At 68.9% G+C, this 23,919-nt stretch overlaps 1 protein-coding gene across 1 annotated transcript; it reads right to left on the bottom strand.

Annotated features, from left to right (window-relative positions):
• Positions 1 to 3,629: 3,629 nt before the first annotated feature.
• LOC148592805 (signal-induced proliferation-associated protein 1-like) lies at positions 3,630 to 21,406 on the bottom strand. The gene is made up of 17 exons (XM_088533753.1): positions 21,365 to 21,406; positions 20,674 to 21,019; positions 18,827 to 18,948; positions 18,160 to 18,348; positions 16,170 to 16,344; positions 14,481 to 14,584; positions 13,278 to 13,435; positions 11,990 to 12,227; positions 11,671 to 11,874; positions 9,400 to 9,674; positions 8,555 to 8,661; positions 8,193 to 8,327; positions 6,284 to 6,394; positions 5,875 to 5,938; positions 5,613 to 5,685; positions 4,663 to 4,767; positions 3,630 to 3,662 (listed from the first exon to the last, which is right to left on the bottom strand). Exons 1-17 carry the CDS (start codon positions 21,404 to 21,406, stop codon positions 3,630 to 3,632), a joined length of 2,481 nt encoding a protein of 826 aa, XP_088389879.1.
• Positions 21,407 to 23,919: the final 2,513 nt, after the last annotated feature.

Raw genomic sequence — 23,919 nt, 5'->3', positions numbered from 1 at the left:
TGTGAGAGCCCCGGGGGGGGGGTCGTTATTGCCCCTGGGGGAGTTGTTATTGCCCCCGGGGGGTGTTATTGCCCCTGCGGGGGTGTTATTGCCCCCAGGGGTGGTTATTGCCCCCGGGGGTGGTTAGTGTCCCCGTAGGGGTGTTATTGCCCCGGGGGGGGTATTGCCTCGGGGGGGGGGGGTTGTTATTGCCCCGGGGGGTGTTATTGCCCCCGAGGGGGGCGGTTATTGCCCCCGGGGGGGGTTGTTATTGCCCCCGAGGGTGTGGTTATTGCCCCGGGGGGTGGTTATTGCCCCCGGGGGGGTCGTTATTGCCCCCCCCCGGACACACCGGCCCCCCCAGGGCGGAGGAGCAGGACCTCGAGAGCCGCTTCGAGCTGCTGAGCAGGGAGCTGCGGGCGATGCTGGCGACCGAGGGTGCGCGGGGACACTGGGGACACTGGGGACATTGGGGACAGCTGGGGACAGCTGGGGACACGGGGGAGACCGAGGGTGCGCGGGGACATTGGGGACGCTGGGGACACGGGGACATTGGGGACACGGAGGAGACCGAGGGTGCGTGGGGACATTGGGGACGCTGGGGACATTGGGGACAGCTGGGGACAGCTGGGGACACCGGGGAGACCGAGGGTGCGCGGGGACACTGGGGACATTGGGGACACGGGGACATTGGGGACAGCTGGGGACACGGGGGAGACTGAGGGTGCGCGGGGACATTGGGGACACTGGGGACACGGGGACATTTGGGACATGGAGGAGACCGAGGGTGCGCGGGGACATTGGGGACGCTGGGGACACGGGGACATTGGGGACACGGAGGAGACCGAGGGTGTGCGTGGACACTGGGGACAGCTGGGGACACCAGGGACATGGGGGAGACTGAGGGTGCGCGGGGACATTGGGGACATTGGGGAGACCGAGGGTGCGCGGGGGACATTGGGGACACGGGGACATTGGGGACAGCTGGGGACACCGGGCAGACCAGGAACACTGGGGAGACTGAGGGTGCGCGGGGACATGGGGACACTGGGGACACAGGGACACTGGGGACATGGGGGGGGGGGGGGGGACCGAGGGTGTGCAGGGACACTGGGGACACTGGGGACACGGGCAAGACCAGGGACATGGGGACAACTGGGGACAACTGGGGACACTGGGGAGACCAGGGACACCAGGGGCACCTGGGACAGCTGGGGACACCTGGAGAGACCAGGAACGTGGCGGGGGAGGGCGTCTTGGGGACACCAGGGACACCCAGGGACGGGGGGGGGGGGGTCTCAGGGCTGGCAGCTGCAGGCTTGGGGACACTTCTGGGCTTGGGGACACCCTGGGCTTGGGGACACCCTGTGCTTGGGGACACCCCTGGGCTTGAGGCCACCCTGGTTTGGGGACACCCTGGTTTGGGGATGTCCCTGGGCTGGGGACAGGTGCCACCCCCTGCAGAGTGGCAGAAGTCGGCGGCGCAGCAGCAACGGGAGCAGCTGCTGCTGGACGAACTCGTGACACTGGTGAACGAGCGGGACCGGCTGGTGCGGGACATGGACCGGCGCGAGCGCACGTGAGGCGGGGACACGGGGACACGGGGGGACATGGGGACAGTGCAGGGACATGGGGACAGTGTGGGGACACGGGGACAGCGCGGGAACATGGGGACACAGGGGGACATGGGGACAGCGTGGGGACACGGGGACACAGGGACACGGGGGGACATGGGGACAGCGGGGACAGTGTGGGGACACGGGGACAGCGCGGGGACATGGGGACACGGGGACAGTGTGGGGACATGGGGACACGGGGACAGCACAGGGACATGGGGACACTGCGGGGACATGGGGGACAGCGCGGGGACATGGGGGGACATGGGGATAGTGCGGGGACACGGGGGGACATGGGGACACGGGGACACAGAGACACGGGGGCACGGGGGACACGGGGACAGTGCAGGGACGCTGCTGGGGCGGGGACACGGGGGCTGGAGGGGACAGAAGGGACATGGGGGACACCGTGGGGACAGGGCTATAGGGGATGGGGGGACACCAGGAGGAGGGGATGGGGGGGGAGAGGGGCCAGGGGACACCGTGGGGACACACAGGGGCATGTGGGGACACAGGGGACACGGCTCTGGGGACATGCGGGGACACGGGGGGGACACAGGGGACACGCGGGGACATGGGGACACACAGGGACACAGGGACACGGCTCTGGGGACATGCAGGGACACACAGGGACATGCAGGGACATGTGGGGACATGGGGGGACACAGGGGACACAGGGACACGGCTCTGGGGACATGTGGGGACACGGGGGGGGGACACGGGGGACACGCGGGGACATAGGGACACACAGGGGACACGGCTCTGGGGACATGCAGGGACACACAGGGACATGCAGGGACATGTGGGGACATGGGGACACACAGGGGACACAGGGGACATGGCTCTGGGGACATGTGGGGACACGGGGGGACACGGGGGACACAGGGGACACGTGGGGACATGGGGACACACAGGGACACAGGGACACGGCTCTGGGGACATGCGGGGACACGGGGGGGGACACAGGGGACACGTGGGGACATGGGGACACACAGGGACACAGGGACACGGCTCTGGGGACACAGGGGACACGCGGGGACATGGGGACGCACAGGGACACAGGGACACGGCTCTGGGGACACGCGGGGACATGGGGACACAGGGACACGGCGCCGTCCCCGTCCCCGCAGGGCGCTGGAGGAGGACGCCCGCCTGCAGCGCGGCCTGGAGCTGCGGAGCCGCCAGCAGCGGTGGCACCAGCGCTGCCGGGTGGCCTGAGGGGACACGGGGACGTGGGGACAGCGACGGGGACACCGGGACCCCCACGGGGACCCCAACGAGGACACGGGGACGTGGGGACAGCGATGGGGACACCGGGACCCCCACGGGGCCACCGCAGCCCCGGCCCGCGACAATAAAGTTGTTTTATTTGTCCAAGAGGAAACGGTGTCACGTTGGGGCTATAGGGGACCGGGAATGCGCTATAGGGGACGGGAGGGCAAGAGGCTCTAGGGGCTGCAGCAAAGGGCTCTAGGGGCGGAAATCAGGGGGCTATAGGGGTTACAGGGGCTATAGGGGCAGAAATAAAGGGTTAAAGGGGCTATAGGGGCTGCAGTAGAGGGCTATAGGGACCAAAATAGGGGGCTATAGGGGTTACAGGGCTATAGGGGTTACAAGGGCTATAGGGGCTGAAATAAAGGGTTAAAGGGGCTATAGGGGTTACAGGGCTATAGGGGTTACAGGAGCTATAGGGGTTGCAGTAGAGGGCTATAGGGACTGAAACAAGGGGCTATAGGGGGTTACAAAGGCTGTAGGGACTGGAATAAAGAGGCTGTAGGGGTTACAAGGGCTATAGGGGCAGAAATAAAGGGTTAAAGGGGCTATAGGGGGATGCAAGGGCTATAGGGGCTGCAGTAAAGGGCTATGGGGACTGAAATAAAGGACTATAGGGATTGCAGAGGCTATAGGGGTTACAAGGGCTATAGGGGCTGCAGTAAAGGGCTATAGGGGTTACAAGATCTATAGGGGCTGTAGGAATGGGCTATAGGGGTTACAGGGCTATAGGGGCTATAGGAGCTATAGGGGTTATAGGGGCTACAGGCGCAGGACACAGGCGGCCGCCGACACCTTTATTGCACAGAGGGGACGGGGGGTCCAACCGCGCACGGGCGGACGGAGCCGCTGCAGGGACCCCCGGCTCTCGGCATGGACACCCGGACGGATGAACACCCGGACAGACACAGGCGGACGGACACAGGCGGCCGGGGCTCGTCACAGCTTGACTTTCACAGTGGTTTTTGTTTTGGGGGGGACACTGGGACCCCCCCGGGCTGGGTCAGTGCTTGGACAGGGAGCAGGGGGGGTGGGTAAGGTGTGCGTGGGACTGTGCGCTGTGCGGGTGTGCACCGTGCGGGTGTTGTGCACAGGCGCTGTGGGTGTGCGCGCTGTGCGGGTGTTGTGCACAAATGGTGTGTATGTACACCGTGCGGGTGTTGTGCACAGGCACTGTGGGTGTGCGCACCATGCGGTTGTTGTGGACAAATGGTGTGTATGTACACCGTGCAGCTGTTGTGCACAGGCGCTGTGGGTGTGCACTGTGCGGGTGTTGCAAGGGGACTTGCACATGTGCACAGCACCATGGTGCACTGCACATGGCGATTGTGCACGCTGCGGGTGTTGCGCACCGGCAGCACGGGTGTGCACGGTGCAGGCTTGCACGCTGCGGGTGTTGTGCATGGGGGCAGCGCTGTGAGCGTGCACAACCGCGCACACCAGCGTGTGGAACAAACAACCGTGCACAACCGCGCACATGAGTGTGCACAACCGCTCACACCCGCGCACACCCGCGCACAGGGAAGTCACAGCCGGCGGGGCAGGTCCTGGGGGGTCCCTAGGGCTCGGGGGGGGGTCTCCAAGGCTCAGGGGGGTCCCTAGGGCTCGGGGGGCTCCATGGGGGTCCCGGGGGGGTCCATGGGGGTCCCGGGGGGGGTCCCTAGGGCTCGGGGGGCTCCAGGGGGGTCCCGGGGGGGTCCAGGGGGGGTCCCGGGGGGTCTCTAGGGCTCGGGGGGCTCCAGGGGGGTCCCGGGGGGGTCCCGGGGGGCTCCAGGGGCCGCAGCAGCCGCGTGACCCGGCCCAGCCGCGCGGCCGCCGCCTCCTGCTCCTGCTGCAGCCGCCGGTTGCTCCGTTGCAGCGTGAGGACCTCGGCCTGGAGCCGGGCCTGGGCCTGCTGCTCCTGCCCCAATGCGCCCCATTGTGCCCCATGGGGACCCAGGGCACCCCACGAGGACCCACTGCGCCCCACGGCAGCCCCGCTGCGCCCCACAGGGACCCACAGCACCCCCGCTGCACCCCATGGGGACCCACTGCGCCCCACGGCAGCCCCAGTGCACCCCACGGCAGCACCACTGCGCCCCACAGGGACCCACAGCACCCCCGCTGCACCCCATGGGGACCCACTGCGCCCCCATGGGGACCCACTGCGCCCCAATGCGCCCCATGGCACCCCCAGTGCACCCCACGGCAGCCCCAATGTGCCCCAATGCGCCCCACAGGGACCCACTGCACCCCACGGGGACCCGCTGTGCCCCACAGGGACCCACGGCACCCGCACTGCACCCCATGGGGACCCACGGGGACCCCTGCTGCACCCCATGGGGACCCACTGCGCCCCATGGCACCCCCAGTGCACCCCCACGGCAGCACCACTGCGCCCCCATGGGGACCCACGGGGACCCACGGCAGCCCCGCTGCGCCCCCAGTGCACCCCATGGGGACCCACTGCACCCCCAGTGCACCCCGTGACACCCTCACTGCAGCCCACGGGGACCCACGGGGACCCACGGCACCCCAGTGCACCCCATGGGACCCTCAATGCAGCCCACGGGGACCCTCGGAGCCGCCCCCTGCGCCCCACGGGGATCCGCAGCACCAGCGCCCCCCGCAGCGCCCCACGGCCCCAGTGCACCCCGGGGTGCCCCCCACGGTCCCCATCGCCCCCCGGCTCCCCCGTCCCCGCTGTCCCCTGATGTCCCCATCACCCCCCCGCTGTCCCCTCCGTCCCCCCCTGTCCCCCCCCACCTCCTGCAGCTCCTCCTGCAGCCTCTTCAGCAGCGTCTCCAGCTGCGACACCTTCTCGGAGAGCGACTGCGGCCTGGGGGGGGCGGGGGGGCATGAACGGACCCGGCCCCCCCCATCACCCCCCCACCCCCCCATTACCCCCCCCCCGCGCCCCCCCCATCACCCTCCCCACCCCCCCCTCACCCCCGACCCGGCCCCCCCCATCACCCTCCCCACCCCCCCCTCACCCCCCCATTGCCCCCCCCCCGCGCCCCCCCCTTACTCGTCCTCGGGGGTCGCCGGTCGGGGGCTCCGGGTGGTCCCGGGGGGCTCCGGGAGCTGCTGCCCTGTTGGGGGGGGACAGGGGTGAGACCCCCCCCCAGTGCCACCCCCCCACACTGCAGAACCCCCCCCCAAGTGACCCCTGCCCCCCCAAATGCCCCCCTATGGGGCACCCCCCCCCCCCAGCCCTCCCAGGGGCTCCTGGCCCCGCCCACAGCCGCCCCCGCCGCTCAACCCCCCCCCCCGGCGCCCCTCACCCCCCGCCCCCCCCGCTCACCCCCCCAGCCCCTCCCCGCCCCGCTCGCCCCCCCGGCCCCCCCCCGGTTTTGATCACCCCCCCACCCCCCTCTGCTCACCCCCCCGCCCCCCCGGCCCCACTCACCCCCAGCCCCCCCCGGCCCCCCCCGCGCCCCCCCCGCTGACCCCCCGGTGCAGCCCCTCCAGGGCGCTCCTGCAGGCGGCCGCCAGGTTGGAGATCGATTCCCATTCGGCCTCCAGGGGCTCCCCGGCCTCGGCCAGCACTGGGGGTGGGGGGGGGATCAGGTGTGACCCCCCCGGGGACGGGACACGGCGCCCGGGCGTCCCCAGCGTCCCCACAACGTCCCCAATGTCCCCAATGTCCCCCATGTCCCCCCAATGTCCTACCATGTGCCCCCAATGTCCTGCCATGTCCCCCCAATGTCCCCAACGTCCCCAATGTCCCCAATGTCCTGCCATGTCCCCAATGTCCCCCCAATGTCCCCCCATGTCCCCCCAATGTCCCCAACGTCCCCCCAGAGTCCCCACAATGTCCTGCCATGTGCCCCCAATGTCCTGCCATGAGCCCCAATGTCCCCCAATGTCCCCAATGCACCCCCAATGTCCTACCATGTGCCCCAATGTCCTGCCATGTGCCCAATGTCCCCCAATGTCCCCAATGCACCCCCAATGTCCTGCCATGTGCCCCCAATGTCCTGCCATGAGCCCCAATGTCTCCCTAACGTCCCCACTGTCCCCCAATGTCCCTCCGTGTGCCGCCGATGTGCCCCCAATGTCCTGCCCTATGCCATCCAATGTCCCCCCAATGTCCCCAATGTTCCTCCATGTGCCCCCAGTGTCCCTCCATGTCCCCCCAATGTCCTACCATGTCCCCAATGTCCCTCCGTGTGCCTCCAATGTGCCCCCAATGTCCCTCATGTCCCCCCAATGTCCCTCCATGTGCCCTCAATGTCCCTCCATGTGTCCCCAATGTCCCCCCAATGTCCCTCCATGCGCCCCAATGTCCCTCCGTGTGCCCCCAATGTCCCTTGTGTCCCCCAATGTCCCCCTCGTGCCCCCAGTGTGTCCCCCAAGTGCCTCTCATGTGCCCCCCAATGTCCCCAAATGACCCCCCCATGTGCCCTTCAACATGTCCCCCCACCATGTGCCCTTCAACATGTCCCCCAATGCCCCCCATTTACCCCCCAATGTCCTCCTCATGTCCCCATATGCAGCCCATATGTCCCCACCATGTGCACGGTACAGAACATAGGGCTGAGACATGGGACACGGACACTGACATGGCCATGGCCAAGGGACACGGGACATGGGACACAGGACATGGCCATGGACACTGGACACGGGACATGGGACACGGCCATGGGACACGGGACATGGGGACATAGGGACACAGGGACATGGGGACATGGGACATGGGGACACGGGGACACAGGGACATGGGGACACGGGGACATGGGGACATAGGGAAACAGGGCATGGGGACAGGGGACACCGGACATGGGGACACAGGACATGGGGACATGGGGACACAGGGACATGGGGACATAAGGACACAGGGACAGAGGACACGGGGACAGAGGACACGGGGACACAGGACATGGGGACACGGGACACAGGACACGGGACATGGGGACACAGGGACATGGGGACAGGAGACACGGGGACATGAGGACACAGGACAGGGGACACGGGGACATGGGGACATGGGGACACAGGACATGGGGACATGGGACACAGGACACGGGACACGGGGACATGGGGACACAGGGACATGGGGACAGGGGACACGGGGACATGAGGACACAGGACAGGGGACACGGGACACAGGACACGGGGACATGGGGACAGGAGACACAGGGACATGAGGACACAGGACAGGGGACATGGGGACACAGGACATGGGGACACGGGACACGGGACACAGGACACGGGGACATGGGGACACAGGGACATGGGGACAGGAGACACGGGGACATGAGGACACAGGACAGGGGACACGGGGACATGGGGACATGGGGACACAGGACATGGGGACATGGGGACATGGCCACGGCCGCTCACTCCTGCTGATGGAGAGCCGCAGCGAGAGGCTCCGTGCGGGGGGGGCCGCGGTGTCACCGGGCTCCGCGGTGTCACCCCCGGTGTCACCCCCGGTGTCACCGCGATGCGGCAGCAGCAGGTCGGGCGTGGGGCCGGCTGGGGACACCGGGGACCTGGGGACACCGGCCACGGGTCACGCGGGGGCTGGTGCCACCCCCGCGAGGTCCCTCCTGGGGGTCCTGGGGACACTCACGGGCCGGGGGGACACGGGGGACCCTCCTCGGTCACGGCCAGGGACAGCGAGCGCAGGAGCTGCAGCGCGGCCGGGCCCAGCGCCCCCGCGGCCCCCTTGTTGTCCCCATCGTCCCCATCGGCCTCGTTGCCGCCGTCGTCGTCGCTGTCCCCAACGTCCCCGATGTCCCCAACGTCCCCCGCAGGGTCCTCGTCCTGGCCCTGCTCCAGGGACTTGGAGTAGAGCTCCGAGAAGCTCCTGGGGGGACACGGGGACGATGGTGGCCCTGCCCCCTGCCCCCCCACGCGCCCCTGTCCCCCCACGTCCTGCCACCCTCGTCCCCGTGTCCCCATGTCCCCCATCCCTGCATCCCCTTGTCCCCATGTCCCCCATCTCCTTGTCTCCATGTCCCCATCCCTGTGTCCCCACATCCCCATCCCTGTATCCCCTCGTCCCCATGTCCCCTGTCCCGTTGTCCTCATATCCCCGTCCCCATGTCCCCATCCCCTTGTCCCTCATCCCCTCATCTCCATGTACCCATTCCCATGTCCCCTCGTCCCCATCCCTGTGTCCCTGTGCCCCCATTGTCCCCATCCCTGTGTCCCCTCGTCCCCATCCCCTCGTCCCTGTGTCCCCACGTCCCCTTGTCCCCATCCCCATGTCCCTTTGTCCCCCTGTCCCCGTCCCCTGTCCCCATTGTCCCCATCCTCGTGCCCCCACGTCCCCTTGTCCCCATCCCCTTGTCCCTGTGTCCCCATGTCCCCTTGTCCCCATCCCTGTGTCCCCTTGTCCCCATTGTCCCCGTCCTCGTGTCCCCTCGTCCCCATCCCTGTGTCCCTGTGCCCCCATTGTCCCCATCCCTGTGTCCCCTTGTCCCCATCCCCTCGTCCCTGTGTCCCCACGTCCCCTTGTCCCCATCCCCTCGTCCCCATCCCGTTGTCCCCTTGTCCCCATGTCCCCGTCCCCCCTCATCCCCGTCCCCCGCGCGCCGCTCACCGCCGCGGCCGCCCGTTGTCGTCGGGGGGCACCACGGTGATGGTGACCTTGGGGTGTCGCCGCAGGAGCTGCCGCAGCTGCCGCGTCGCCAGCGCGGGCAGCGGGCGCCGGCAGACGCGCAGGATGCGGGCGCCCGCGCGCAGCCCGGCCGTCTCGGCGAAGGAGAAGCGCTGCACGGAGCGCACGAAGCCGCGCGCGTCCGCGCGGAAGCCCAGGCGGCCGCCCGCGCCGCGGGGCAGCGCCAGCTCCCGCGCCTCGCAGCCGCGCGTCACCGCCTGCGGACGGAGCGGCCCCGCTGCAGCGCCGGAGCATGGCATGGTGCATTGCCCCCATGCATTGCCCCGGTGCAGTGTCCCAGTGCATTGCCCCAGTGCATTGCCCCGCTGCAGTGTCCCAGTGCCTGGCCCTGCTGCATTGCCCCGGTGCATTGCCCCCATGCATTGCCCCGGTGCAGTGTCCCAGTGCATTGCCCGGGTGCATTGACCCCATGCATTGACCCCATGCATTGCCCCCATGCATTGCCCTAGTGCAGTGTCCCAGTGCATTGCCCGGGTGCATTGACCCTATGCATTGCCCCGGTGCATTGCCCCATTGCAGCTCCCGCGCCTCGCAGCCGCGCGTCACCGCCTGCGGACACGGGGCCCTGCTGCAGCACCGGAGCATTGCACGGGTGCATTGACCCCATGCATTGCCCCAGTGCAGTGTCCCAGTGCATTGCACGGGTGCATTGACCCCATGCATTGCCCCGGTGCATTGCCCCACTGCAGCTCCCGCGCCTCGCAGCTGCGCGTCACCACCTGCGGACACGGGGCCCTGCTGCAGCGCCGGAGCATTGCACGGGTGCATTGACCCCATGCATTGCCCCAGTGCAGTGTCCCAGTGCATTGCACGGGTGCATTGACCCCATGCATTGCCCCGGTGCATTGCCCCACTGCAGCTCCCGCGCCTCGCAGCTGCGCGTCACCACCTGCGGACACGGGGCCCTGCTGCAGCGCCGGAGCATTGCACGGGTGCATTGACCCCATGCATTGCCCCGGTGCAGTGTCCCAGTGCATTGCATGGGTGCATTGACCCCATGCATTGCCCTGGTGCATTGCCCCATTGCAGCTCCCGCGCCTCGCAGCCGTGCGTCACCGCCTGCGGACACGGGGCCCTGCTGCAGCGCCGGAGCATTGCCCGGGTGCATTGCCCTGCTGCAACGCACCGGTGCATTGCCCCCATGCATTGCCCCAGTGCATTGCCCCGCTGCAGTGTCCCAGTGCCTGGCCCTGCTGCATTGCCCCGGTGCATTGCCCCCATGCATTGCCCCGGTGCAGTGTCCCAGTGCATTGCCCCCACACATCGCCCCAGTGCATTGCCCCGCTGCATTGCCCCAGTGCATTGCCCTGCTTCATTGCCCCACTGCATTGCCCCGGTGCATTGCCCCATTGCAGCTCCCGCGCCTCGCAGCCGCGCGTCACCTCCTGCGCACACGCAGCCCCGCTGCAGCGCCGCTGCATTGCACAGGTGCATTGACCCCATGCAGTGTCCCAGTGCATTGACCCCATGTATTGCCCCGCTGCATTGCCCTGGTGCATCTCCCCACTGCACCTCCCCATTGCATCTCCCCACTGCATTGCCCCATTGCATCCCCCCACTGCACCTCCCCATGGCATTGCTCCATTGCACCTCCCCATGGCATTGCCCCATTGCATCTCCCCATTGCATTGCCCCATTATATCTCCCTACTGCACCTCCCTATTGCATTGCCTCGTTGCATCTCCCCGTTGCACCTCCCCATTGCATTGCCCCATTGCATCACCCCATTGCATTGCCCTCTTGCATATCCCCATTGCACCTCCCCACTGCATTGCCCCGTTGCATTGCCCCACTGCATCTCCCCGTTGCATTGCCCCATTGCATCTCCGCATTGGAGCGCCCTACTGCACCTCCCCATTGCATTGCCCTCTTGCATCCTCCCGTTGCATCTCCCCACTGCACCTCCCCATGGCGTTGCCCCACTGCACCTTCCCGTCGCATCCCCTCGTTGCACCTCCCCGTTGCACCTCCCCGTTGCATTGCCTCATTGCATCTCCCCATTGCATCTCCCCACTGCACCTCCCCATGGCGTTGCCCCACTGCACCTTCCCGTCGCATCCCCTCGTTGCACCTCCCCGTTGCACCTCCCCACTGCATTGCCCCATTGCATCCCCTCACTGCATTGCCCTGTTGCATTGCCCCGTTGCATCTCCCCATTGCACCTCCCCGTTGCACCTCCCCGCGCCCCCTCACCTGCAGGCGCGCCACGACGTCGGGGAGGGCGCCGGGGGGCAGGCGCAGCCCCACGCAGTGCCCGGCCCCGTAGAAGAGCTCGAGGCGGGTGCCCTGCGCGAAGGCCCAGCCCAGCACGTCGCGGCAGGCGCAGCTGAACACGGCGCCGGCGCCGGGCGCCGCCAGCACCAGCCGCTCAGCCGCGATGCCCAGGAGGCAGCCGCGCTCCGCGCCGCCCGCGCGCGCCCGCGCGCACCCACACCAGCGCCCCGGCCACGGGCGGCGCCGCGGGGGCCCCGCGTTCGCCGCGGCGGCGGCCGCCCAGCGCGCGGGGCAGCGCCAGGCGCGCGGGACCGGGCTCCAGCGCCGCGCCGGGGCCCCGCGCCAGCTCCTGCAGGTACTGGCGCCGCGTGCGCGCGGCCATGGCGCCCAGGCGCCCCGAGCGCCCCGCCGCGTTCTCCCCGTTGATGGCCTTGGCCAGCAGGAAGTCGCGCAGCGCCGGCCCCCGCGGGAAGCGCTGCCCCGCGCGCAGCCGCGGCCCGAAGCGCGGCACGTCGGCCGAGCGCGCCACGGCCACGCTGGACGGCGGGGAGAGACGCGCGTCACGGGCGAGACGCGGGAGGGACGCCCGCGGAACGGCAAGGACCCCGCAAAGACCCTGGACCCCGCGCAAAGCCCCTGGATCCTGTGCAAAGACCCTGGACCCCGTGCAAACCCCAAGGATCCCGTGCAAACCCCTGGATCCCGTGCAAACCTCAAGGAACCCGTGCAAAGACCCTGGACCCCATGCAAAGACCCTGGATCCTGTGCAAAGACCCTGGACCCCGTGCAAAGACCCTGGACCCCGTGCAAACCCCAAGGATCCCGCGCAAAGACCCTGGACCCCGTGCAAAGACCCTGGACCCCGTGCAAAGACCCTGCATCCCATGCAAACCCCAAGGATCCCATGCAAACCCCAAGGATCCTGTGCAAACCCCTGGATCCCATGCAAACCCCAAGGATCCCGTGCAAAACCCCTAGATCCCGTGCAAAGCCCCTGGATACAGCACAAAACCCCAAGGATCCCACACAAAGCCCCTGAATCCTGTGCAAAGTCCCATGGGCCCTGTACAAAATCCCATGCATCCCATGCAACCCTCCCAGACCCTGTGCAAGCCTCCTGCCCCCGTGCAAGCCCCACATGGGCCCCATAGCCCCATGCAAGCTCCATAACCCCTGTGCAGGCCCCATAACCCCGTGCAGGCCCTATAATCCCGTGCAGGTCCCATAACCCCTGTGCAAGTCCCACATGGACCCCATAACCCCCGTGCAAGCCCCTCTTGCCCCTGTGCAAGCTGCATAACCCCGTGCAAGCCCCATAACCTCCGGGCAAGCCCCACATGGGCCCCATAACCCCGTGCAAGCCCCCCGGCCCCCGCGCAGGCCCCATAACCCCCGTGCAGGCCCCATAACCCCGTGGAAGCCCCACACGGACCCCATAACCCCGTGCAAGCCCCATAACCCTGTGCAAGCCCCACACGGACCCCATAACCCCGTGCAAGCCCCATAACCCCGTGCAAGCCCCACACGGACCCCATAACCCCGTGCAAGCCCCCCGGCCCCCGCGCAGCCCCACAACCCCGGCCCACCTGTAGCAGGCGCGCGGCGTGCAGGGCTCGTGCGCCCGCACCACGATGAACACGTGCTGGAAGTGCGAGCGGATGACGCGCGGGCAGAAGGGCCGGGCGCCCGGCTCCTGGAACACGATGGTCACGATGTCGTTGCCGATGTGACGTTTGCGCAGGAGCTGCGGGGACGGAGCCTCAGAGCCCGCCCCGGGACCCCCGGGAGCCCCCAGACCCCACAGGGACCCCCAGGGGCACCCAGGACCCCACAGGGACCCCCAGAACCCCCCAGGACCCCCACAGGGACCCCCGGGACCTCCTGGACCCCACAAGGACCCCCAGGACCCCTCACAGGGAGCCCCTGGACCCCACAGGGACCCCCCGGGACCCCCCGGGACCTCCTGGACCCCACAGGGAGCCCCGGGACCCCCCGGGACCTCCTGGACCCTACAGGAACACCCCGGGACCCCACAAGGACCCCCAGGACCCCTCAGAGGGACCCCTTGGACCCCACAGGGACCCCCCGACACCCCACAGGGACCCCAGGACCCCACAGGGACCCCCAGGACCCCCTTGGAGACCCTCTGCATCCACAGCCCCCTCCCAACCCCCAAAAAACCCCTGAGATGCCCCAGGGACCCCCTGGGACCCCCAGGACGTCCTGGACCCCACAGGGACCCCCTGGGACCCCCACGGCCCCCCAGGGACCCCCAGGACCCCTCACAGGGACCCCCTGGACCCCACAGGGACCCCTCGACACCCCACAGGGACCCCAGGACCCCACAGGGACCTCCAGGGACCCCCCGGGACCCCCAGGACCTCCCGCCTCCCTCCAGGACCCCCTCCGGATCCACAGCCCCCCCCAGCAACCCCCGAGATGCCCCAGGGACCCCCAAAGGGTCCCCAGGTGCCTGAACACCCCCTATGTCCCCCCGGGACACCCCAGGACCCCCCCGATGCCTCCAGACCCCCCTCAATGGGGCCCAGGACCCCCCTCAAGAAGAGCCGGGGACCCTAGAGGGTCCCTGGGATGCTCCGACACCCCCGTGTCCCCCTGTGTCCCTCCACATCCCCATGTCCCCCCGTCCCCTGTGTCCCCCCGTGTCCCCTCGTGTCCCTCCACGTCCCCATGTCCCCCCATCCCCTGTGTCCCCCCGTGTCCCCCCGTGTCCCTCCACGTCCCCCCGTCCCCCTGTGTCCCCCCGTGTCCCCCCCTGTCCGCGGTACCTGCTGGCGGTTGCTGGGGGTGAAGGGCAGCATGGTGCTCACGTGGAACATGATCTCGTAGCCGTGGAACGTGGTGTAGAGCGAGTGCGTCCCGGTGGAGTCGGCTGCGGGCGCCGGTGAGCGCGGCCGGACCCCGCTGTGCCCGTGTCCCCGTGTCCCCAATGTCCCCACGTCCCCATGGCCCCGTGTCCCCACGGTCCCGTGTCCCCACTGTCCCCAATGTCCCCACGTCCCCATATCCCCATGTCCCCACGTCCCGGTGGAGTCGGCTGCGGGCGCCGGTGAGCGCGGCCGGACCCCCTGCGCCCGGCCCGTGTCCCCAATGTCCCCAGTGTCCCCGTGTCCCCATGGCCCCAATGTCCCCATGTCCCTGTCCCTGTGTCCCTGTCTCCACATCCCTGTCCCTTGTCCCTATGCCCGTGTCCCCGTCCCCACATCCCCATCCCCATGTCCCTGTCCCGTGTCCCTGTCCCTGTGCCGTGTCCCTGTCCCCACGTCCCCCTGCCGCATCGCCCTGCCCGTGTCCCTGTCCCCATGTCCCTGTCCCCACGTCCCCGTCTCTTGTCCCTGTGCCGTGTCCCCGTGCCCACGTCCCTGTCCCTTGTCCCCCTGCCACATCCCCGTGCTCGTGTCCCTGTCCCCATATCCCCGTCCCTTGTCCCTGTGCCTGTGTCCCCATCCCCATGTCCCTGTCCCTTGTCCCCATGCCCACATCCCCGTCTCTTGTCCCTGTGCCATGTCCCCGTGCCTGTGTCCCTGTCCCCACATCCCCGTCCCCGTGTCCCCGTCCCTTGTCCCCATCCCTTGTCCCTGTGCCCGTGTCCCTGTCCCCATATCCCCGTCCCTTGTCCCTGTCCCTGTGTCCCCGTCCCCACGTCCCCGTCCCCGTGTCCCCGTTCCCTTGTCCCCATCCCTTATCCCTGTCCCCATGTCCCTGTCCCCACGTCCCCATCCCTTGTCCCCGTCCCCACATCCCCGTGTCCCTGTCCCTGTGTCCCCGTCCCCACATCCCCGTCCCTTGTCCCCGTCCCGTGTCCCCGTTCCCATGGCCCCATGGCCCCGCGTCCCCATGTCCCCACGTCTCCATGGCCCCAATGTCCCCACCTCCCCGTACCGTGTCCCTGTCCCCATGTCCCTGTCCCTTGTCCCTGTCCCCATGTCCCTGTCCCTGTGTCCCCGTCCCTTGTCCCCGTCCCGTGTCCCCGTTCCCATGTCCCCATCCCTTGTCCCTGTCCCCAAGTCCCCGTCCCTTGTCCCTGTCCCTTATCCCTGTCCCCATGTCCCTGTCCCCATGTCCCCTTCCCTTGTCCCCGTCCCCACATCCCCGTGTCCCTGTCCCTGTGTCCCCGTCCCCACGTCCCCATCCCTTGTCCCCATCCCTTGTCCCCGTCCCCACGTCCCCGTCCTTTGTCCCCGTCCCTTGTCCCCGTCCCTTGTCCCTGTCCCCACGTCCCCGTCCCTGTGTCCCCGTCCCTTGTCCCTGTCCCTTGTCCCTGTCCCCATGTCCCCATCCCTTGTCCCCGTCCCGTGTCCCCGTCCCCACGTCCCCATGTCCCTGTCCCTGTGTCCCCGTCCCCACGTCCCCATCCCTTGTCCCCATCCCTTGTCCCTGTCCCTGTGTCCCCGTCCCGTGTCCCCATCCCCACATCCCCGTCCCGTGTCCCCGTCCCGTGTCCCCGTCCCGCTCACTCTTGGTGTCGAGCTGCGCGCGGTAGCGGCTGAAGCCGCGCAGGCGCACGCGGGTGCCCAGCAGCGCCAGGAACTCGGCGAAGGGCGGCGCGGCCGCCTCGTTGTTGTACATGTCCTCCTCGCTGGCCTGGCCCGCGCGGCAGCACAGGACGCCCACCTTGCGCTGCACGCTGAGCTGCGGGGCCGCGTGAGCGCCGCGCGCCGTGCAAAGGCGCCGCGTGCAAATGCACCGAGTCCCCGTGCAAAGGGGCCTTGTGCAAATGCATCTTGTGCAAAGGCACCTTGTGCAAATGCACCGAGCCCTCGTGCAAAGGGGCCTTGTGCAAATGCACCTTCTGCAAATGCACCGAGCCCTTGTGCAAAGGCGCCGCGTGCAAATGCACCGAGCCCTCGTGCAAAGGGGCCTTGTGCAAATGCATCTTGTGCAAATGCACCGAGTCCCCGTGCAAAGGCGCCTCGTGCAAATGCATCTTGTGCAAATGCACTGAGCCCCCCGTGCAAAGGCGCCTCGTGCAAATGCATCTTGTGCAAATGCATCGAGCCCCCGTGCAAATGCACCTTCTGCAAATGCACCGAGCCCTTGTGCAAAGGCGCCGTGTGCAAATGCACCGAGTCCCCGTGCAAAGGGGCCTTGTGCAAATGCATCTTGTGCAAATGCACTGAGCCCCCGTGCAAAGGCGCCTCGTGCAAATGCATCTTGTGTGAATGCACCGAGCCCCCGTGCAAAGGCACCTTGTGCAAATGCGCCGAGCCCTTGTGCAAAGGCACCTTGTACAAATGCACCGAGTCCCCATGCAAATGCACTTTGTGCAAATGCACCGAGCCCCCGTGCAAAGGCGTCTCGTGCAAATGCATCTTGTGGGAATGCGCCTTGTGCAAATGCACCGAGTCCCCATGCAAATGCACTTTGTACAAATGCACTGAGCCCCCATGCAAATACACCGAGCGCCATGCAAAGGCGCCTTGTGCAAATGCATCTTGTGCAAATGCATCGAGCCCCCGTGCAAATGCACCTTCTGCAAATGCACCGAGCCCTTGTGCAAAGGCGCCGTGTGCAAATGCACCGAGTCCCCGTGCAAAGGGGCCTTGTGCAAATGCATCTTGTGCGAATGCACCGAGTCCCCGTGCAAAGGCACCTTGTGAAAATGCACCGAGCCCTTGTGCAAAGGCACCTTGTACAAATGCACTGAGTCCCCATGCAAATGCACTTTGTGCAAATGCACTGAGCCCTCGTGCAAATGCACCGAGCCCCCGTGCAAAGGCGCCTCGTGCAAATGCATCTTGTGCGAATGCGCCTTGTGCAAATGCACCGAGCCCTTGTGCAAATGCGCCTTGTGCAAATGCACTGAGCCCCCATGCAAATACACCGAGCGCCATGCAAAGGCGCCTTGTGCCAATGCATCTTGTGCAAATGCACCGAGCCCCCATGCAAAGGCACCTTGTTCAAATGCACCGAGTCTTCGTGCAAATGTACCGAGCCCTTATGCAAAAGCACCTTGTGCAAATGCACCAAGCCCTTGTGCAAAACCACCTTGTACAAATGCCCCGAGTCTCCATGCAAAAGAACTTTGTGCAAATGCACTGAACCCTCATGCAAATGTACTGAGCCCTGGTGCACATGCACTGAGCCCTCGTGCAAATGCACTGAGCCCCCGTGCAAACGCACCTCGTGCAAATGCACTGAGCCCTTGTGCAAATGTGCCTTGTGCAAATGCACACCTGCGTACTCCAAATGCATGCCCCCCACACCACCGTGCAAGCCCAGCCCTTGTGCAAACCCCGCCCCCGTGCAAACCCCACCTCCCGTGCAAACCCCGCCCCCATGCAAACCCCGCCCCCTGCAAACCCCGCCCCCGTGCAAACCCCACCTCCCGTGCAAACCCCGCCCCCGTGCAAACCCCGCCCCCGTGCAAACCCCGCCCCCGTGCAAACCCCGCCCCCTGCAAACCCCGCCCCCGTGCAAACCCCGCCCCCGTGCGGGCGCGCTCACCCCCTGCTCGTCCAGCTTCAGGAGGGTGTCGGTGACCTTGGCCGAGGGGGGGGCCAGGCGCAGCCCCCCCAGGTTCAGCGCGGGCGCCAGCAGCTCCAGCAGGCGCCGGGGGGGCAGCGCGCGGGCGCCGGGGGGGCGGGCGCCGGGGGGCAGCGCCGCCTCCAGCACCGAGGCCCGGAGCACCCGCAGCTGCAGGAGCCGTGAGGGGGGCAAAGGGGTCCCCAGAGCCCCCCACATCCAGCCCCCGCCACCCCCATCGGCTGAGCCCACCGGGACCCCCCCAAGACCCCCCCCCAGAGCACCAGGACACCCCCAAACCTCCCCCAGCCCCCCCATGGGGACCCCTGAGACCCTTCCAGCTCCGTGGGGTGACCCAGACCCTCCCCCAGGGACCCCCAAACCCCCCTGGTGTCTCCCAGGACCCCCTCGTGTCCATGGGAGCCCCCAAAGCCCTGGGACACCCCCCGAGGAGGCGCCCGAGGACCCCCCCCGGGGGACCCCAGACTCCATGAGACCCCCCAAAGCTGCTGGGACCCCCCTCAACCCCCCCGGGAGCCCCTCAGGACCCCCCCCCCGATTCTCCCAGGACCCTCCCCCCCCCCGCCTTGGGAGCTCCCGGGACCCCCCCCAATCCCCAGGGACCCCCCCGGGCCCCCCCGGCCCCCACCTGGCTGGTGCGCAGGATGACCCGATGCAGGACCTGCCCCGAGGGTCCCTCCTTCTCCTCGCGCCGCAGGGACACGGCCACCGGCCCCAGGCGCTCGTCCTCGCCCACCAAGTTCTGGTGCTCTGGGGGGGGCGCGGGTGTTGGGGGGGGCAGCAATGGGCCCCCTTCGGGGCGTGCAACGCTTTAACTGCAGCACGCTGCGGTCCAGGGCCGTGCAGCACCATGCAGTGCGGCATGCAGCCGTGCAATGCTGTGCAATGTTGCATGCAGCTGTGCAACGCTGTGCAATGTTGCATGCTGTTGTGTGACATCACTCACTGCCCCACGGCGCTCTGCAGCGCGGCATGCAGCCGTGCAATGCTGTGCAATGCTGCATGCAACCGTGCAAAGCTGTGCAATGCTGCATGCTGTTGTGTGACATCACTCACTGCCCCATGGCGCTCTGCAACGCTGCATGCAGCCATGCAATGCTGTGCAATGCCACATGCAGCCGTGCAATGCTGTGCAATGCTGCATGCAGCCGTGCAACGCTGTGCAATGTTGCATGCAGCCGTGGAATGCTGTGCAATGCTGCATGCCGTTGTGTGACACCGTGGGCTGCCCCACGGCGCTCTGCAACTCTGCATGCAGGCCATGCATCACTGTGCAATGCCGCATGCAGCTGTGCAATGCTGTGCAATGCTGCATGCCCTTGTGTGACACTGTGGGCTGCCCCATGGTGCTCTGCAACGCTGCGTGCAGGCCATGCATCACTGTGCAATGCCGCATGCAGCTGTGCAATGCTGCATGCCGTTGTATGATGCCATGCACTACCCCACGGCGCTCTGCAACGCTGCACGATGCCGTGCAACACCAGGCAACAGCCCACGGCGCCATGCCATGCGGCCATGCAACGCTTGCACGCTCCCATGCAACGGTCGCACACTCCCGTGCAACCCCGTGCAATGCTCCAGCGTGCCGTGCAACGCTCGCACGCTCCCGTGCAACGCCGTGCAACGCTCCAGCGTGCTGTGCAAAGCTTGTACGCGCCTGTGCAATGCTCCAGTGTGCTATGCAATGCTTGCACGCTCCCATGCAACACTTGCACGCTCCCGTGCAATGCCGTGCAATGCTCCAGCGTGCTGTGCAATGCCCACACGCTCCCGTGCAATGCCATGCAATGCTCCAGTGTGCTATGCAATGCTTGCACGCTTCCGTGCAATGCTCCAGCGTGCCGTGCAACGCTCGCACGCTCCCGTGCAACGCCGTGCAATGCTCCAGCGTGCTATGCAATGCTTGCACACTCCCGTACAATGCTCGCACGCTCCCGTGCAACGCCGTGCAACGCTGTGCAATGCTCCAGCGTGCTATGCAATGCTTGCACGCTTCCGTGCAATGCTCCAGCGTGCCGTGCAACGCTCGCACACTCCCGTGCAACGCCGTGCAATGCTCCAGTGTGCTATGCAATGCTTGCATGCTCCCGTACAACGCTCGCACGCTCCCGTGCAATGCCGTGCAATGCTCCAGCGTGCTGTGCAATGCTTGCACGCTCCCGTGCAACACTCGCATGCTCCCGTGCAATGCTCCAGCGTGCTGTGCAAAGCTTGTACGCTCCCGTGCAATGCTCCAGTGTGCTATGCAATGCTTGCACACTCCCCTACAATGCTCGCACGCTCCTGTGCAATGCCGTGCAATGCTCCAGCGTGCCGTGCAACGCTCGCACGCTCCCGTGCAATGCCATGCAATGCTCCAGTGTGCTATGCAATGCTTGCACGCTCCCGTGCCATGCCGTGCAATGCTCCAGTGTGCCGTGCAACACTCGCACGCTCCGGTGCAGCACCGCGCGGCGGCCGCGGCCCCGCGCTCACCCTTGCCGTAGAAGTACTTTCGGTAGTAGTCGGCGCCCGCGTCGCTGTACTCGATGGCGTAGGGGGGGCGCTCGCCGGGGGGGGGCTCCTCCAGCACGGCCACCGCGGCGCTGGGCAGGTAGCCGGGGCCGGGGGGGCCGGGGGGGGGCGGCGCCAGCTCCTCCTCGTCCCCGTCCCCGTCCTCGTCCCCCGTCTCGCACAGGAAGTGGGGACACCCCACGAGCAGGACGTCGCTGTCGGGGGGCTCCTCGGGGGGGTCCTCGGGGGGGCCCAGCTGGGCGGCCGAGGCGCCCGAGGCGGCGCCGGGGGGCGCGGGGGGGGGCGCGCCCGGCTCGAACACGACGCTCTGCACGTCGTAATGCGCCACGTGGGGGGGCCAGGGGGGGCGCGGGAACGCGTCGGGGCCCCCCCCGCCCTCGGCGCCGCCCCCCTCGTCCCCCCCCAGCCCCAGCAGCAGCAGCGGGTCCCGGAACCGGGGGGCGGGGGGGCTGCCCCCCCCCGCGTCCGCCCCCCCCCGCGGCTCCTCGTGGCTGCGGGTCCGCGCGCGGGGCGGGGGGGGCGCCCCCGGGCCCCCCCCCTCGCCCAGGGCGGCGTCGCTGCTGCTGCGCTGCAGGGGGGGGGGCGGGCCCCCCCGCGCCCCCGCCCCCGGCGGGAAGGGCAGCGCGGCCGGCCCGGGGGGGGGCCGCGACACCGGCCCCCGCAGCCGGCGGACGAAGAGGTCGTCCGGGTGCATGGCCCCCCCGGACCCCCCCGGGACACACCGGGACCCCCTGGACCCCCCCGGGACGCACCGGGACACACCTGACCCCCCCGGGACACACCGGGAAACACCGGGACCCCCCGGACACACCGGGACGCACCGGGACACACCGGGATACACTGGGACACACCGGGACCCCCCCAGGACAGACCGGGACCCCCCCGGGACACACCGGGACGCCTGGGCCCCCCCCGACTCTTGGCCCCCCCCGGACTCCGGGGCCCTCCTGGTTGTCCCTGTCCCTGGGACCCCCCCGCTGTCCCTGTCCCCCCCCCGGGAGCTCAAACCGCCCCCCCCCGCGGGGAGGCCCCGATTCCCAGTCCCCCCCCCCGCCTCGAGGGGGGGATTTTTCTCAATGGGGAGCGCGGGAAAGCGCCGGGCGCCCCGATTGGCTGCCTGGGGAATTCCCGCCCGGGAAGCCCCGCCCCCTTTTTCCCACGGCCCCGCGTGCTCGGGGTCAGCGGGGGGGCGGCGCGGGGGGGGCCATGGACGGACGGGGACACGCGGGGACGCGCGGGGACGTTGGTGGCCGCCGGCTCCGGTGTCGGGACAGGGAAGAGGAAGAGGAAGGCCCTGTTGGGGGGGGGGGGGGGTCATGGGGGGGATGACCTGCTCCCCCAGCCCCCCCCCCCCCGGCTGCTCCTCACCCCCCCCCCCTTGTCCTTGTCCCCATCCCCGTGTCCCCCCTGTCCCCACCGCGTCCCCCCCGGGGGGGGTTGGGGACCAAGATGCCGCTTCCCCCCCCCCGCCTCCGATGTCGCTTCCTGCCCCCGCCGGGGCGGGAACGGGGGGGCCTGAGCGACCCCCCCCCCCCGAGGGCCAGGACGGGCCCCGATCCCGCCCGGACGCCTGGGCCCCTTCCCACGGGCCCGACCCCACCCGGACCGCGGGGCCCGATCCCGCCCGGACGCCTGGGCCCCTCCGGCGCCCCCAGCCCCGGGGCGGCGGCGGCCGCTTCCTGCCCCACGGGGGGGGGGGGGGCACGGGGCCCCTTTGGGGCAGCCCGGGGCCATTTGGGGCAGTTTGGGGGCAATCTGGGGTGGCCCGGGGGCGGTTTGGGTTAATGAGGGCGGTTTGGGTAAGTGGGGCAGTTTGGGCTCATTTGGGGCAGTTTGGGCTCATTGGGGGCAGTTTGGGGGATCCCAACCTCCCCCCAGCCCCCCCCGCCCCCAGCGGCTCCTGACCTCGTCCCGGGGGCCCAGGCGTCCGGGCCCCTCCCCCGGCCTCGCACTTCCCTCCTGGCGGCGGCAGCGGGCCCAGGCGTCCGGCCCCCCCCCAGGCGTCCGGCCCCCCCCCCCAGGCGTCCGGCCCCCCCCCCAGGCGTCCGGCCCCCCCCAGACATCCTGTCCCCCCCCCCCCAGCCCGGCCGGGGGCCCAGGCGTCCGGGCCCCTCCCCCACAGGGCTCCGTTAAGCAGCGATTAACGGGTAATCCCGGGGGGGGGGGGAACGGGACACGCTGCCCCCCCGCGCCCTAGGGACGAGGCCGACAGCCCGGGGGGGCCGCGCGCGAGCGGGTCCCTTGCACAAGGGGGGGGGTCCCTTGCACAAGGGGGGGGGTCCCTTGCACAAGGGGGGGGTCCCTTGCACGAGTCTTTTGCACTAGTCCCTTGCACTAGTGGATCCTTTGCACAAGTCTCTTGCACGAGTCCCTTGCACGAGCAGTGCAAGGCGGGGGGGGGGGTCGCTGCAGGTGCCCCCCCCCCCCCCACAAGGCCCAGCGGAAGCTGCCGGGGGGGGAGGGGACACGTGCAAGGGACCCGCTCGTGCAACGGCCTCGTGCAAGAGCCCCCCCCCCCCCCCCGCCGTGCACGCTCCCCCCTCCCCCCCCCCCCGGCAGCCGGGAGGGGCCCAGGAGTCCCGGAGCGGGGGGGGGGGGGGTTCGGGGGGTCCCGGCTCGTTCCTACCGTGTCCGAGGGGCCCCGGCGTCCGGGCCCGCCGCGCGCGCAGGGAGGGGCCCGGCCCGGCCGCGCTCCCGCCGCCCCCGCCCTTTCCCTCCGCCGCCGCGGGGGGGCCCAGGCGTCCGGGGCAGCGGCGCTTCCTCCCGCGGGGGCCCAGGCGTCCGGGAGACCCCCCCGCGGCCCCGGAGAGGGGCCCAGGCGTCCGGGCCCCGTGCAGGCTCGGGGAGGGGGGGGGACTCCTTGATTTTATTTATTTATTTATTATTTTTTTGTTATCAACCCCCCCCTCCCCGAAAACCCTCAAGAATCAGCAAAAAACCCTCCAAAAGAGGGCGGGGGCTGCGGGGGGGGGGGGGCTCTGGGGGGGCCCGGGCCCTTATTGTTGTCCGGGGGGACTGCGGGGGGGCGGGACCAGCCCAGGGGGGCGGGGCCGGGGGCGCCCGTGGGTCCATGGGGCAACCGGGGGGGGGGGCTCCTTAGGGTGTCCCTGGGTGTGGGGGGGTGTCCGTGGGGCATCCGTGGGTCTATGGGGTGTCCGTGGGTCCATGGGGTGTCCATGGGGTGTCCGTGGGGTGTCCGTGGGTCCG

Source organism: Tinamus guttatus, unplaced genomic scaffold (assembly GCF_059628265.1).
Source record: "Tinamus guttatus ecotype Peru unplaced genomic scaffold, ASM5962826v1 Tinamus_guttatus_pri_ptg000519l, whole genome shotgun sequence".
Lineage (NCBI taxonomy): Eukaryota > Metazoa > Chordata > Aves > Tinamiformes > Tinamidae > Tinamus > Tinamus guttatus.
Note: the sequence above shows the minus strand (reverse complement) of the source record. Positions and strands in the feature narration are given on the sequence as shown.

Coding starts and splice junctions, on each gene's coding strand:
- LOC148592805 (XM_088533753.1), bottom strand. CDS start 21,406: ATGCACCCGGACGACCTCTTCGTCCGCCGGCTGCGGGGGCCG. Junction 14,585..16,169: donor CGCGCAGCTCGACACCAAGA/GTGAGCGGGACG, acceptor CGGCGCCCGCAG/CCGACTCCACCGGGACGCAC. Junction 12,228..13,277: donor ACGCCGCGCGCCTGCTACAG/GTGGGCCGGGGT, acceptor CCCGCCGTCCAG/CGTGGCCGTGGCGCGCTCGG.